The 17,114-nt window shown below is 26.9% G+C and overlaps 1 protein-coding gene across 1 annotated transcript; it reads right to left on the reverse strand.

Moving 5' to 3' along the window:
* Positions 1-5,014: 5,014 nt before the first annotated feature.
* LOC119683109 (adenylosuccinate lyase-like) lies at positions 5,015-6,876 on the reverse strand. The gene is made up of 2 exons (XM_038096717.1): positions 6,464-6,876; positions 5,015-6,410 (listed from the first exon to the last, which is right to left on the reverse strand). The coding sequence occupies exons 1-2, from the start codon at positions 6,605-6,607 to the stop codon at positions 5,103-5,105; spliced, it is 1,452 nt and encodes a 483-aa protein (XP_037952645.1). The 5' UTR covers positions 6,608-6,876; the 3' UTR covers positions 5,015-5,102.
* Between the last annotated feature and the right edge of the window lie 10,238 nt (positions 6,877-17,114).

Genomic DNA, 17,114 nt, shown 5'->3' on the forward strand with positions numbered 1-17,114 from the left:
AATTATATTATTATTGTCATTTCAAATTTAAAATAATAATTATAATTTAAAAAAATGTATTCATAAGAATTATTATTCTCAAGGGCTTGATCAAATACAGATTAAATTTGTTTAAAAACTTAAAAATTAAAATTAATGATTAACAATGAAAATTTTAATTTCTTTTTCAAGTTAAAAAAAATGTAGATTACCAAAATGATAATGTAACATATTTAATGGATTTTTTTCACGCATGTTAATGTTAAAAAACAATTTTCACTAAATTGTATTTAAACTTGCGAAAGAAAGCAAAATAAGTTTGCCTTTTCAGTAAGTAGTACGCGATTAAGAGTTCCGTTATTGGAGTTAATTACACATGTGCGTGCAAGCATGTATCTTTGTATAAAAGTATATTAATTTATTTATATCAGGTTGAAAATTAGCTTAACTCACACCACCTGATTTGGGGAAAACATTTTTCATTGAAATGTCACAATCAACACAATACGCCTAAGAAGTCATTGCACCTATAGCAGTCGCAACATTAGGATTGCTTAATTAAATCATACTTCATAAAATAAATCACTAAAATATATACACTAATATTTTTCAATCTTAAAAATACGAGAGAAAGTAGAAGATATATTTAAACATTTTTTTTCACAAACTCTCTGTTATCTGTCATAGTTCAAGTGCATATCATATCTCTTTTATCAAAATTTCACATGTGAATGATGAACTCCAAAATAATACTTATTGTTTTTATTTATAAGGAAGGGAAAAATTTTGATATACCAAATCAAATGATTTCAATTGCCTATCACATCTCTTTTATCAAAATTTCACATGTGAATGATGAACTCCAAAATGATACTTATTGTCTTCATTTATAAGGAAGGTAAAAATTTTGACAATACAAATCAAATGAGTTCAATTGCCTATCATATCTCTTTTATCAAAATTTCACATGTGAATGATGAGCTCCAAAATGATACTTATTGTTTTCATTTATAAGGAAGGGAAAAATTTTGATATACCAAATCAAATTAGTGGAACTTGGAAAATGTTCCACTAACAGAGCAACTCTGTTCCATTAACAGAGGTAAGATTTTAGTCTAAAGTAAGATGGGAGTTTACTACCAGGTTTGTGTAATATGCATGTAGCTTAATTAAAACAACTAGTTTAGCCGATCAAATTTTAATGTTAGTACTTAATTAGTACTCTTTGGTTTTAAGACTAGAATATGACCTATTCAATACAAAGCCTTGTTTTTTATTTTTTCTTTTTGTCCTTAAACAAAATGCTATATTAGTAAATTATTTATTGATTTGAATTAAAGAAAAATCACAATAAAATTTTTAACAAAAAATAATCGCTTGTAATAATCGTTAATATTTTTTGTTTATAGCTCTATTGAGGTAGTGATACCTACGCACTTTAATCAGTAATGGAAGCACAAACAATCACATAAAAATTAGAAAAATGTTTAAAGCATCTTAAATCTAGAAGAAAGTATATAACTATATAAAATATATAAAGTATAAAATATAATTCTTTTAATTACTTTAACTACATATCCTTAAATCAAATGAAGGTCTCGGCAAATCAACTCATAATTAACTTGCAGTGTACTTAATAATAGACTCTTTAAGGAGTCTAATAGTATTCTTGGAACTTGAAGTTATATTGATCATACAGTTATTTCACACACATTATTTTAATTTACTCCTATGAGTATTTTTGGTTAGAGGAGAAATTAACAGAAATATGTGAATATATCTAAACTGGTTTATGTTAAGCCTTTTCCGAGTTAGTGCATCTGGGCACTTTTACTCTATGATAGCTGGGGGGATTCTGCAGAGTCCCGCCCATCTCACTGGCTAATTTGAGTATTCCTGATAATCTTCGTGATTCAATAACTGATCTAAGATCTGCATACCGCCTCATACGGTTAGTGATTACTCTCAGATTAGATAGTGCAAAGTAGGGCAGCCTGGTGAAACTATCATTGTTATTTTAGTTTCAATATGCATTATAATTGGCTTTGTCTCTGGCTTATTTTGCCGAAGGGCGTTGGTTGTAGTGAGTATAATGGTTGACACTAATACCAGGGGGTATCAAGCGTAAATATAATCTGATAGATTACTTTTATTACTGACAATTTTTTTGGAATACAATAATTTTATTATGAAAGAGTAGTCCTGGAGATTTTTGAGGCTATATAAATCGTATAAACTTTTAAACAGTATTATTATTAACACTCTCTCAATTATACAACTACGTGATTAAAACGTTGCATAGACACATTTAATTTGATCAGGGAGTAGAAGCCAAAAAATGGGTAAATATTGTTGACCATATTATAAAACACCTAAACAAAATAACTATCGGGAAAAAGTTTATATTATTAAGTTTGTTCAATATAATTTTTTGGATTGAAAAATAAAAATTTTAGGAAAAAAAAATATAGTAATAAATAATAAAACATATATTGAATACAAATAATCATTTATGTTATATACGATTTATTTTTCTTGGTAAATTTTATAAGGTTTAATTAAATAAAAAACCGTTGTGTAAAAATCTTTATGGTTATTATAACACTATCATTTAAAATATTAAAACAAATTTTGTTTGTGAATAGTTATTTATGTACATCAAACCCACTCAAGCAAATAATTACAAATCACGATTTTAAAATATTGTTTTTTATCCATTTAATGTCAATTTAAAAGAAAACATAAATTATTGAACTAGTTTCGTTATTGTCTTTGCCAAATTAAAAATTGTTTGTTACCCAGACAATAGAAGGTTTTGTCGTTAGAAATGCTTATAAATTAAAACCAACGCTTATATTAATCGAAGTACGATACTTTATATATTTAAAGTTAGTTTCAGTTATGCTGACTAATAATTGGGCGGTACACTCTTGAGTCTAGAGTGTATTTAATAAAGCGCTTTTACGAATGATTAATAATTCATATTTGGTATATAGTATTATCATTAACAGAATAACGAATAGAAGAAGTAATTAATTGTAGTAATGTATGTATTAAAAAAATTTTTAATTACTTTTATTTAATTTAAACTCTTAATCTATACAATGATTTTTGAAGCAGAAAAAAAGAACAATATCAAATTAATGGTCTAGTCAAAAGTTTTCGATTAATTATATTTGATAATCCTGCTCATAATTGCAATATTGATCTGATCTCTTAATAATTATAAAAGAAAGGGACATTCGTCGATCTCTTCCTTCATACCATGGATTGTTTGCCAATATAAACCTGGACTTACAACCCTCCACACAGATGCAGTATTCTTTTCGTTACTATGGTTGCACTGCAACAAAGTTCTCAATACGGTCCCGTCTTTAATGTCCCCGGAAGAACAACACCTTTCGAGTGTAGCAAGAACTGTTATAACTTAATTGAGATCAAAATATAGTCGTGCGCTAAATAGTTACTTGTCACATATTCTTGCGTCAAGTCGGAATGTGGGCTCCAACTGCAGTTCGAATCCCATGATGTCGTCCTGTTCTTCTTCCCAAACGCGGATACAAACCAGAGTTCAAGCGACTTTTAAATTCTCCTCAAAGAAATGGATGAGTTTCTTGATCCTGGTTGACTTCAATATAAGTTCAATCCATTTCCCAACCCACTCTCGCTTCCTAATCCTCTTCCTACTAATCTTTTCACATAACCAATACCCATCCACATTCCAACCCACGTCTTCATGTCATTGCTTTTATATAATTCCTTACATGTTATCTGCTTTACAGATCCCTACGGGTTACAATAACAATAAGGTAACCAGGAATTGATTTTTTATAATAAAACTTATATTGCTCCTATAGGCTGTGTTCGGTGAAGCTCACTGGGTTCACTTTTAACCCAATAGCAATAATATATATAGGCCTCGGTGATGTCACTCTGGTACGTAAACTGGGTCGCAATACATTAATATGCATATATCTTCCTTTTCTATAATATATTTTATTACCACAATGGCATTTGAATCTCATATATATAATTAATACTTACTATTTCTAATATACAAAGTACATTCAAAAATGTTCAGTCTTTTCTTTGGTATTTGACTCCTTTTAACTTAAAATATTTTTTATTTGCTAGCATATCTCATGTTTCTGAAATGCTTCTCAGAATCGTAGTGTATACAAAAATTTCAACCTTGTCTGAATATTTAAAAATATTTCAACACCATTGGTAACGATCAGCTATTGGAGTAAAAAATGTTTTAAGTAATCTGGTATGACAAACGAAATTTATAAACAAAATATCTAAGCTACTGTATTCATTCCATTAATTGGCGCTATAAATTGCAAACAAGTATGAAAAAATTTTTACATGAATTATTTGTTTACTTCTTTAAAACAATAAGTACAAGTATCTGCTAATGTTATTTTCATTATATTTAACAAATGAACGACTTAACCTTACGTAAGGATCAGTGCACAATTAAATATAGCAAATGCTGCTGATAAATTGCGAAGTTAACACAAACAGCTCAACACCGTATGAGCTTAACATTTGCAACATCTCAGGCCGCAGTCGAGCAGCAGATCGATGCATTTGCAGCTGAGTCGTGATGTGTCAAATGCACAACAGATTGCAAGACTACGTATGTGTCTCTTTTGCCATTACAATTATGCGAAGTTATTTACGGGCTTCGTACATTTGTGTTTAAGCGGCAGTAAAGCCTATTTCTGATGCTAGCCGACCGACAATAAAAATCTGATAACGCTGCACAAAACAAGAAAAAATAAGAAATAAAATGTTATTTGTTTTTTAGCATTAAATTGAACTATTAAAAGTTCAATTAGCTACGTTTCCGTTGCAGGCATTGTATTCGCACGGGGCTGTCAGTAGTCTCTAAAATATTTTATAAATGCTATTAAGACAAAATAGACGTTAATAGAATAGGCAGAGTTTATATTGTTATTTAAAAAATCTAAAGCCTGCTTTATATACATTACTGAAATTTTTTACATTAAACTTGCTTCATATAATTTGTAACTGTTGCACTTCATTTTATTGTATAGCAAAATAAGTATACAAGATATAAAGTAAATACAAAAAACTAAACTTTGAGTCCAGTCTACTTAAATATTTAGTGTAACAACTTTTATATTTTTAAGTACGTCGTGATAGCGTAACAAAACAGGTTCTACCTCTTCAGCTATAAATTCATCCACTTGTTCGGCAGCACGACCAATAAAAGTTTTTGCATCAAGAATTTCTTTTAGTTGAGATAAAATTGGAGCAAAATATGAATCATTACGTACACGTTCAACTAAATCATTATCTTTGCCGTATTGTTTAACTTGAGACCCAGCTTCTTGTGAAAGTACGCGAATCTTTTCATGACATTCTTGGCGGTCACCACCAGCTTTAACCATTGCCATTATAATATTTTCTGTAGACATAAATGGCAATTCCTGTGCAATATGTCTTTCAATAACTTTAGGATAAACCACCATGCCTTGTGAAATATTAAGTAAAGTTAAAAGAGTGGCGTCAGCACATAAAAATGCTTCGGATAAAGTTAAACGTCTATTTGCCGAATCATCTAAGGTTCGTTCAAGCCATTGTGTGGCATGAGTATTTGCAGCATTTGAAAATAACGTTATTAAATGACGTGCAAGTGCACAGCAACGTTCCGAACGCATAGGATTTCGTTTATATGGCATAGCAGATGAACCAATTTGGGTTGTTTCAAATGGTTCTTCGAGTTCTTTTCTGGAAGCTAATAAACGTAGATCAGAGCACATTTTATGCACAGTAGTACCTAAACTAGCAAGTGCTCCAATTATTTCGACATCTACTTTTCGACTATATGTCTGTCCTGTAACTCCATAAGGTTTTTCAAATCCTGCTAATTTAGTTACTAGCAAATCTAACTGTTTAACTTTTTCACTGTCACCATTAAAAAGTTGTAAAAATGACGCTTGTGTACCAGTTGTACCTTTTACACCACGACATCTCAAATCTTCACGACAACGACGTAGAGCACGTTCGTCCATAACTAAATCTTGTATCCATAGGCATGCACGTTTCCCAACTGTGGTTAATTGTGCCGGTTGTAAATGCGTAAATCCTAAGGTAGGTAGAGATTTATTCATAGAAGCAAATTCTTTCAAACAATGTATAACGGATGCTAATCGCGGTAACAAAAGATCTAATGCACTTCGCAATATTATTAAATCCGTATTATCACCAACATAGCATGAAGTAGCTCCTAAGTGTATAATTGGTGCAGCTAGTGGGCATTGTTTTGCAAAAACATGTACGTGGGCCATGACATCATGCCGGGTAAGGCGTTCTTCAGCAGCGGCAGCTTGGAAATCAATATCATTCACATTTGCTTTCATTTCACCAATTTGTGCATCAGTTATTGCTAATCCAAGAGACTAAATATTTTTTTAATATTAAACCAATAAAAATGCAGAAATTAAAAATATACCTGTTCAGCTTGCGCTAACCAAATCCATAAATGCCTCCAAGTAGCAAATTTATGTTGATCACTAAATAAAAACTGCATCTCCTTACTAGCATATCGAGTGCTCAAAGGGGATTTATATCCTTCGTACATACTCATTTCATTCATTTTGCAACTTATTTTAAATTATAACAATAAATTTTTATTGTAAATGATATGTAGAACAATCTTATTCAAAGCTTAAAACCAGACTAAATTCCAGTAGGAGCAAATCAACAGGTTTTTATCAGAATCACACTTGTATGAACAGATCGGTAATATAAACTTTCAGTACTAAGTAATTGTATAATGGAGAATTTAGCTACTTTCCCACGTTCGTTATTGGCATTAATATATAATATATTATTATTTTACATAAATTAAAACATATGTTTTTAAATATAAAATATAAACTTTTTATATTGTATGGAATGAAGTTCCAACTAATTTCAACAAATTAGAACAGCTGACTTATCATACATGTGTTTTACTGAACACACGCTACGTATGTTCAGTAAAATACAATATATTAAATTAAAAAACATAATATTTCAAAAATTCCGTTATCATCATTATAATATTTATTTTGAAATTACTATTTATATGAACTTATGAACATTTATAAAATAATTTTATCTTTTACTATATTATTAACTTTCTGTTTATAATGTGTTAGTCATTAAAAGGCTTACGAGATTTTTTTTCTATGTTTTTGCCAGCAACAGGCTGGGATATTAACCGTAATTTTTTCTTTCTGAGTAGCAAACAAATACTTGCAACTTATAAAAGAAAACGTGTGAATTTTTAAAATCAATAATACTTTTGAAATCTTTAAAGTTAGGTTCAACTTGTAAAAAATTATAAGTCATAAGTTTCAGTACACCTAATTAAATATCAGTCGATTGTGAATGTTTACTGGAAATAGGTATATTGTAAAATTTCGGTCATTAATTAAAATTTAATATTACTAATAAGTTAAAATAAATAAATTAATTTAATTAAATAAGAAAATATTCTTACCATCGCCCTTTTAATATTCATTTTTTTTTTATTAATAATTTACTTTTCTTTTATTTAAATTAATTAACTTTTAGTGTTTTCGATTTTTATATTTCATATTATACACAAAACAACAAAAATCATATGTCATAAACAAGCATTTAACATATTTTTAAAGTGATGCCAATTTGTTTTAACCAGACTTAACAACTCTGAAAGAAAAAATTACGACTGTTATAACAAATAATTTTACTATCTTTAAATTGGAACTATTTGTTTCTCTTTAATATTTATAACTCATTAATATCTACTATTTTATTTTATTGGAAATCTCATTCATAGAAACAAATTACTTATTAAAATATATCACAGCGTATTTAACCATATACTCATATATTTATTTTGAAAATAGACTTAAATGTGTAATAGAACAAGTTTTATATTGTCATTAAATTTATTTAAGCTTTACATAATATATATATATATAATGCGCTGTTCAAATAAACATAAACATTTACAATTGTGCAGTTGAGTTTTTTTTAAAATATTTTATTGTGATTTTACTACTTTTGATAAAAAATCATTTTAATATATCTTGAATACGTATACCATAAATATAAAGTGAACTGAAATATTATATGCTTAAACTAGTTGTAAAATTTATGCATAAAAATGATTAAGTATTGTATTTCTTATGAGAATAATCTTATTATATGGTAAAAGATATTCACTACAAATTAATGAACATTATTATTTTTTTTAATAATATTGCATAGACTTTTATATAAATGATTATAGCCTTTCTTAATATGAGGTTTTAAGTGTTCATGTTTATCATAAAAAACAAATTTGGAAATACTAATATTTTTATTAATTAAACAAGTATTCCAATTACTTCGGTATTTTATATTACACAAGCCATTATTCATTTTAAACTACATTTTGAGCCAATTATATGGTAGTTTTAACAAAAATGATATTTCCAAAATAATGCTTGAAAGTTAATACACACAAAAACGAACATATGTATATATTTACGCATTTATTAGTTATGGTTTAAATTTAAATGAAGTGCAAAAAAATTGTATGTCGTTCTTTTCATATATTGAACGTTGGTTCATTTTGCTAGATGTGATAAATTTACAATGACCTGTAATTAATATCCTAAAAAAAATATAAAAATAATTTTTAAGTTGTTAAAACTAAGCACGTTGTAAGACTTTTAAAATCATTTATGAATTTTAATTTACTAAAAAGTTAGTTGCTCTAAATGTAACAGGTTGAACAGACAGGCTTAATTGCTTCGAAGCATATTGATTACGCTTAAAGCCCACTTCATATGAATTGAAGTGTAGATTTGAGAAAAAATCAATAACGAACTTTAAACAATCTTTAAATTTTAATATTAATACTAAAGGCATTAATATTAAAATTTTGTTTATAAAACATTTCATTTTTTAGCGCTTAGAAAGCAAGAGTTTTTATTTAATTATTTTTGAATTTGATTTTGAGTTTTAAATCTCATCTTCCAATTTTTTGAAAATTATAAGATGAAGTTTGATTTTTACACGTATTAATTTAGAATAAGTATTTTTTAGTACGTGTATCTTTTTTTGTTTGCATCTTATTTGTTATTTACATTAAATTTATATTATTTTAACTTTAAGTTCTTTAAGTGAAAACTTAAGATTTAAATAATGTTATTTTTTTCTTGTAAATGAGAATTAAAAAAATGTTAATTATCTTAGTTAATTGAACTTGACGAAATTTTTATTGTTTGTCTCAATTAGTCAATGAGACTAATAACATTATTTTGTTTTATATTATATTTTTTGATATGTTTAAACATTTCAAATTGGAATAAGTTTTAATTCTGACTTGTGATGTTAAAATTTGATTATTATTGTCTTACAATCCTTGAATACAATTGCTAAATATTTACAGTTATTTAGTTTATTATTAAATCAAAAGTTGTTTATATTGATTACATTTAGTGTACATTTGATTATAATAATAATTTTAAACAGTTAAAACAAAAATTTATGTACAATTTTTATCTACACTAATGTCATGAAGGCACAATGTTCTAGTTTGTGGGTTAACGTATTCGAACAAGTGTTAAATATTCTATATTTAGATTAATTGTATATTAAAATTATTTTTATTTATACATCCCTGGTTTGAAAAATGCACTTGCTAAACTTGCTAATATGTTAGTAGTTAAGCAGTTATAAAAGCACTTACTAGAGTTCGCATTTGAATATATTTTTCAAAGATACATCTTTTTAATTTTTAATTTAAATAAATTTTATTTAATTTGTTTTTTTGTTGATAACTTGAAATTTCGTAAATTTAATTTTTTTAATCATTTTTAATTAATATACCATATAATAGCCCTCACGATTTTCTTTCAATTTACAGGACAAAAACGTTTATCCATTTTTTCACCCAATAGTTTATTTATATAATGCATTATTTATAAATGTATTTTTTTAAACAAATTTAATAAATAAACGAAAAATAAGTTTAAATTTAACTTCTAACTTATTTTAAGTGTGTCATAAAATAGAATGGCATAGGTGAATGGCTCATTTAAGATCTTTCATGTTATTTGGAAAAAATATATCAAATGTCATTAATCTATACTTGGGTCCTAAAATCGAAGGTAATTTTTATATTAATTTTGTATTGTTAAAATTGTTTTTCTATCAGAAAGTATTAACGTTCCAGTTAATTTAAAGGAAATAATACTTTTAACATAATAATATTGTTAGCAACATGGGAGTAGTTCCATAAAAGGTTTTATGAGCAAAAAAATATCAAATATAATTTCGAATAGACTACAATTTAATTAGATTGCAAAGATTCCTGTTTTTCTAAAATGCAATACAACAGCAAATGACGTTCTCTTTCCAAACAACTTCTATATACAGAATAAAAAAAAATATTTTTCAATATTATACAATTTAAATATTTGTATTTACAATTGCGAACATAATTTTTTGTTAAGTTGTATAATCACACTCCATAAAATTCAGTTAACGTGTTAAGTACACCATTTATGATCTCAATTTGTTCCATGTTACTCGTGCTTGTGACATGACAAAAAATTCCGAGATTTCTGAAATTTTTCCACAAAATGAAATTCTCTGATATAAGAGCACCTTTAAAAATATGTTAGGTGATGTGTCGAAATATGTGATACATTTATAATTAGAGAGTAGTGTCGTTGCAAAAATATGATACAGTCAGCAAATTCAGCACGACAGCAAGTCTACTAAATTAAGCCTGTTACGAGACCACCTTTAATAAGAAAAACTCCTAATCGTTTTATAACGACTTGATTAGCACAATTTAATTGAGATCTCTTGCACTAAATGTGGAAAAACTATTTTACAAAAATGGATAACGAGTTTCTGTATATCCTCTTAATTGCTTATGGGAATGTATGCATGTGATTTAAAAAATTATACTTGTAGGCGACTATTTAACCTTAATTGGAGTATCTGGATTCATTTAATGTTTCTTTTTTAATAACTTAGAGCCTAAATCTTGGTAATTATATTGTTCCACTAAGTGATGCGCTTTTAATGTTTTATTAATAGTTATTATAAATTATTACCAATTTTTTATTGTTATTACACATTTTATATTTTCCTATTATTATTCTTTTTTTAATATTATTATATTTGTTGACTGCATATAGAGCATAAAAAAATTATAACTTAATAATAACTTAAGTTTCTGATTGAAATAAAGTCTTTACTCTGATTGTAAGATTTTATATAATTGGCTTGATCTTCAATAATACTAAATGAATGAATGACGTATCATATTTTTGGATGCAGGCGAAAAATATTATATTTTCGTATAATAGCTGAGATCTATTAATTTATTCATCTTCAAACTACATTAATCGTCTTGAAATACAGCATTTATTAAACAAAAAAAAAGGATGTAGGTTTGGTTTTGCAGAAGTTTTCACACTTTTTAAAATGATAATTTTATTAAAATGATAATTTTATTAAAATTTAATTATATTAGATACGAGTATTTAATAATATTACATTATATTTTGGTTATTTTAAAATTCAATATCATTTTCGGTTGATATATTTAATGTGTTTTATAATGTACCACAAATATATTGTCACACATTTGTCGATTTTGACAAATCTAATTATGAGGAGTGCCATTCTACAAATTTTAAAGCGGAGGGGCAAACTTTTGACCTTAATACTTTTAATACTTGTAATATATCTTCTTAAAACTACTTATACTTTAAAAATATTAAGGCAATTAAAATTAAGACAAACTTTAAAACTGTTTTTTAAAATCATATACAATGCAAGTGACGTATGAGAATGCATAAATCCAGAAACCAATTAAATTAAGGCAGAACAAAACTAACTTGAAAAAAATCGGGCTTATTTTATATCCATGAGTAGTGAATACTTTTATATTTGTTATTATTGTAGTTGCTGAAGACATTTCTTTTTATACTTAGAAATCTATTTCCGACAGATTGCTGCAAAGAAATCAGCTCTTTATAATTATAATTATAAAAATCACGTAAATGCTCAGGATTTTTCAGTAATGATCAAATGAGGTACACCTAGAAGAACGAGTAAAAGTGATTGCTAAAAATTCCATTCACTCGTAACTCGAAACTCCCTATAAAAGCATTTCTAATTCAATTATAGAGATATTTAAAAAGGATAAATGCAGGTGAACTAGTATATTAAATGAGGAACTGAGAACTAGTTTAACCATAGCTTTTCCAGAAGTACACGATACAGGAAAACTTCTACGAGATAAGCTTCATAGTGATTTTAATATTAAGATTAAAGCTGACAATACATTAAGTGCTCTAGTCTTATGATATACAATATACGACACACTAGAGTTTGGTATGTCTGGATTTCTAGTATCATTAGAACAAATATCATGTAGCAATAGTCCAACTATTGTTCAACAACATAATACTCGGGTTCAATGGCATATCAATATCTTTCTAATTCAGAAATTATTATATATTTCTAACTGTGATTCAGTTATATTGAATAATTATAATATAAACACAATTATTGTAATAGTAACTTTTTTTATATCGTAACTTTATAAAACTTGATTTAATGTTTGCAAATATTGATATCAACCTTAATTAGCGTTTAGAAGTATCTGCTTTTTGTAAATCTGGGATAATTTTTTTAATCGAGATGCTCTTTTAATTCACTTTTAGTGTAATTTTAACTTCGATTGGTACATCTAGGGCTAAATATGTAATACCCTAGATTAATTTATAACACAAGATTAGCAGGATTACCCTGAAATTAACAATTGTTTTATATGATTTGACAGATAAAGTGTGATTTGATTCGATATATGTGCACCAAAATTTGACAAAACCAGAGTAATTCTCGATTGAATCCAGAAGTCCATGAATTAGAAATATCTGTTATCTGTTCAATTTTTTTATTATTTCATGTAATATTAAGCAAAAAAAACACCTAAAACCCGATAAAAGTAAAAAGTACTTATAAGTTTAATATATTTGCTTTTCTTTCAGTAATAAGTAAATACACTTTATGAATTTTGTTATATTCATAAAAAATTTAATGAATTAGAAAGTTTATACCAGCCTTCGGCTATATCAGGAATTAATAGACTTTATGCATAATAAACTAAGCACAGTATAAATTCATTTTAGATAAGATTTATTTTGCAAAACCCATTAAGAATTAGTTTCAGATTATGTTTATTTTTAAACAAATGAACAAAATAAATTTACATACGAACAGGATTTTTAAAAAAACACTAAAATCCGTAGTCAAGGTAATGATCTAGCAAATCAATTGGAGGTCAGCATTCAATTGAATTGTCCATTGTCAGTTGTCTATTGTTACAATTTGTCTACTATTAAAATACTGTGAATGTTCAAGAGTCTTATTAACACTGAATAGACTAAAATTTGTTTACTCCAATTTTTCCATTGTTTAAGCATAATTCCAAGAATATCGATTTAAACAATGCATTGTTTCCAAGATCACCACTGATATCCCACGAATCGAAAAACCAAACAAAAAATGAAGTATTTCCTTTCACGAATTCGTTGTTGATAAATTAACAAAATAATTAAAATGAGCTCAAAAGTGTCTAAGTGAATAGTCATGTTTGGATTACAAATTTATTAAATCGTGAAAAAATTAATATGTTGCGAACAGCTAGGTTATTAAGAAATTAAGTAAAGAAAAAAAATTATCTCAACTGTTCTCATTCAATATTGCATTAAGAAGTAATTAATTAATTAGTGTTAACTGAACCTTGTTACTCTAGTCTGCACAAGGTAATGACTATACTGTAAGTTAATTAAAATAATTATAGTCAATTTATAAGTTTTCACACATTGTTCAAGTTATTCAGCTTTCTATATTTATAATAAAATCATTTTTGTTTATAAACATACAATCATAACAAAAATCAGAAGGGATACTCTTTTTATAAATGCCATCTAACGTTTCCGCAAAGTCTAGATGCAGCGAGTATCTAAGATAGGAGATACATTCATGCTGATATGATTTCCATTAAAAATAATACAAAAATACATATTTTAATAGTGTTTAATGCAAATGTAATGTTATATTGAAGGTCAATATGCAAAAATTGTTAGTATTTAATTTAATTAGCACAAAAATAAAAGCATTTTGCAGCAATATATGCAAACTACCATACAACAAACGTATGACCGAAGGCTCACGGCAACTGTAACACGCTCCATAACTCCAAAGATCTACTGCACAAACGTACTTGTAACATGACTAATTCCATTGCACGAAACCCGCCACAACGACTTGAACATAATCGTATGTGGAAATAATTTAACCACTCGCACTGTGTAAATCAATAATGAAAAGTTGCTCGTGGGATACGGGCACATGTCGCAATAAATGAAAGTACAACTGCAACCATTACAAAAAATGAACGGTTTAAGTACCCAACAAGGGAATAGTCATACCACTTCAAGAAAATATCAGTCAGTTTCCAATATTATTTTTATAAAATATTAGGACTAATGGACATGTGGGAAGAAAATAGCTGTTATACCAGTTGATCATTTAGTCACGCTGCAGAATAATATACTATGAGTAAGTTGAAGAACTCAACTTACTTAAATGCTCGTGTTAATAAATTATTATACTATTGACTATTGGAGCTTATTAAAAACAGTTATTTAAGATTATACAATTTTATTTTATTATTTATTTTTGTATATTTTTTATTCATACTTCAAGAATCTAAGATGAGCACTAATATTTTTCTTGCCTGCATTTCCAATAAGGTATTATAGTAGATAGATAGAAGATACTAGACAGTTATATAGTGTAACAAGTGTTACACTTAATAAAACACCCCACCTCAAAAAGATGTGGTGAATTAGGTTAGATATTTGGATGACCTATGGTGACTACTTAAAGTAACTTATTGTTTTATAAACATATGAACCTTTATGAATTAGGTTAGATATTTGGATGAGCTATAGTGACTACTTAAAGTAACTTATTGTTTTATAAACCTATTAATTTTGTGTTAAAAATTGTATCACATAATCAATTTGTTTCATTTATAATTTATAATGTATAATTTATGATGTCTCATGTAGTCAATTTTTATAAAAATCTAACTATGCAAAAGTACACCAAAGACAGAGTTCTAAAATTGTTTAATTCTGTAAACTAATGTTTTCACACTAATTTAGAATTACACTCCATTAAAACAAATATAGTAAATATAGGAAGATATATTGGGACTTCAAACTATACTTCTATAAATTGAATAACTTATAGTATTATCCTATTTCAATAAAAACTAGGACATCCACTTGTAACAGTGGATTGCTCAAGTGATCACAGTTTCTATTAAATATTAGTGCTATAAACATTAACTGGCATTTTATCAAGCAAAGAACAATAAAGACAAATCAAATTATATTATATTTCTTTACTATATATTATAAGTAAGGAAGATAGATGTGTGTGTGATGCGAAGACATTGTCATATTGTAACTCTCAATATATTCTTCTGTTTAAATTTAAGTGGACATTTAAATACGAAAACTTGTTATTTTGAAAAATAAACAAAATCTTCTACTTCCATTACAAAGAGGATTTAGCAGTATATGGTATATAATTTTTATATGATTTTTGTGATTTTCGAAATTATTATTTTATACTTCCTAATATATTATAAAATTTTATAGACTACGGAAAGGGTACATAAATGATCCCAAGTATGTGCAATTTGTAATTCTGTATTTGTAAATTGTAACCACATGAATTAAGAATTGTATTTTAATCAGAGTTAATAAGAGTTTTTAAAATTAAATAAAATAAAATAAAATAAAATAGAAAATTTGTATAGGCTATCAGTAAAGTAGGGCAATGCAACTTTAAAATACCTTGTTTACAGCGATAATTCCCTAAACGTAAAGGGTACTTTCTACGCGTATCTCATGAATTTATTTATTTCATTAAGAAATACCTAATTAACTATAAAGTCAACAATTTTTACTTCTTGGTTAGTAGTTTATATTCACTTTCAGACAGGGACACACCACAACTATATCTTATTAAGACAGTAACGCATATCCAGATATCTCACAAGGACGTTCTCAAGGAATTTTATCCAAAATCTGTTTGGGGAAGATGTTCTTTTGTAAGAAATGAGACGAATGGACACCTTTTCTTGGTGGTTGTCTAGAATGTCAGCGTTGCTATTTAATCGACAAATGGATTCTTACTGAATAGCAATTGAGGGTGCTTAACTGTACGATTCGTTTAGTATAGTTTAGATTGAGTGATGTCGAAAAATTGGACAATGGCATTATTAATTATTATTTATTATTTAGCATTATTAATAATATTTTATGTGCATTCACAATAAAGTGAAACTCAGTATTTCACTTTATTGTTAATGAGATTTCAAAAAGTAGTAAACTACAACAATAAAAATTCTTTTTTATATTATTTTAATTAATTGAATTTTTGCCTGACCATACAGCTGTTTCGAGTATTGCCAAATACCCATCATCAGTGGTCTTTGAATTATTTCTTGTATTTAATTATTTGTAAATAATTTTTTGAGACTGCAAGTACCAAGGATTGAACTTGTTTCCTGCCAAATTTAAAGCTCAGAGTCAGCACTCATTAGCTAACTGACCCAAAACCGTACTTAACTTTTATGTTCGCACTTTTTTCTGGATTTTTGTTAATTTGGTGTGAAAGTTTATTAACAACCTCACTTGCTGTGTTATATATTAGAACGATATCATAAAACAGCTGTAGAATAATTAAATTAATTAATTATATTTTTATTTTCTATTTTAAATTTTAATACTATTTAATACTATAAAGTTTCAATTATGTTTTAAAAATATTAACAGACTGGCAGCTAACAACTATTTCTCACATATTTCTAATTTTTAATAGTCTTAACTCGTAATAAATAAATAAATAAGTATTTTATTATTAACATTTTCTATTCATATATCATACAAATTAAAAATTGCAACCAAACATGTTTCGAAAATAATTAAAAAAATATTTTTCTTAATTATTAAATTAGGGTATAATAAACGTTG

The sequence above is a fragment of the Teleopsis dalmanni genome, chromosome 2 (assembly GCF_002237135.1).
Source record: "Teleopsis dalmanni isolate 2A chromosome 2, ASM223713v2, whole genome shotgun sequence".
In the NCBI taxonomy this organism is placed as follows: Eukaryota; Metazoa; Arthropoda; class Insecta; order Diptera; family Diopsidae; genus Teleopsis; species Teleopsis dalmanni.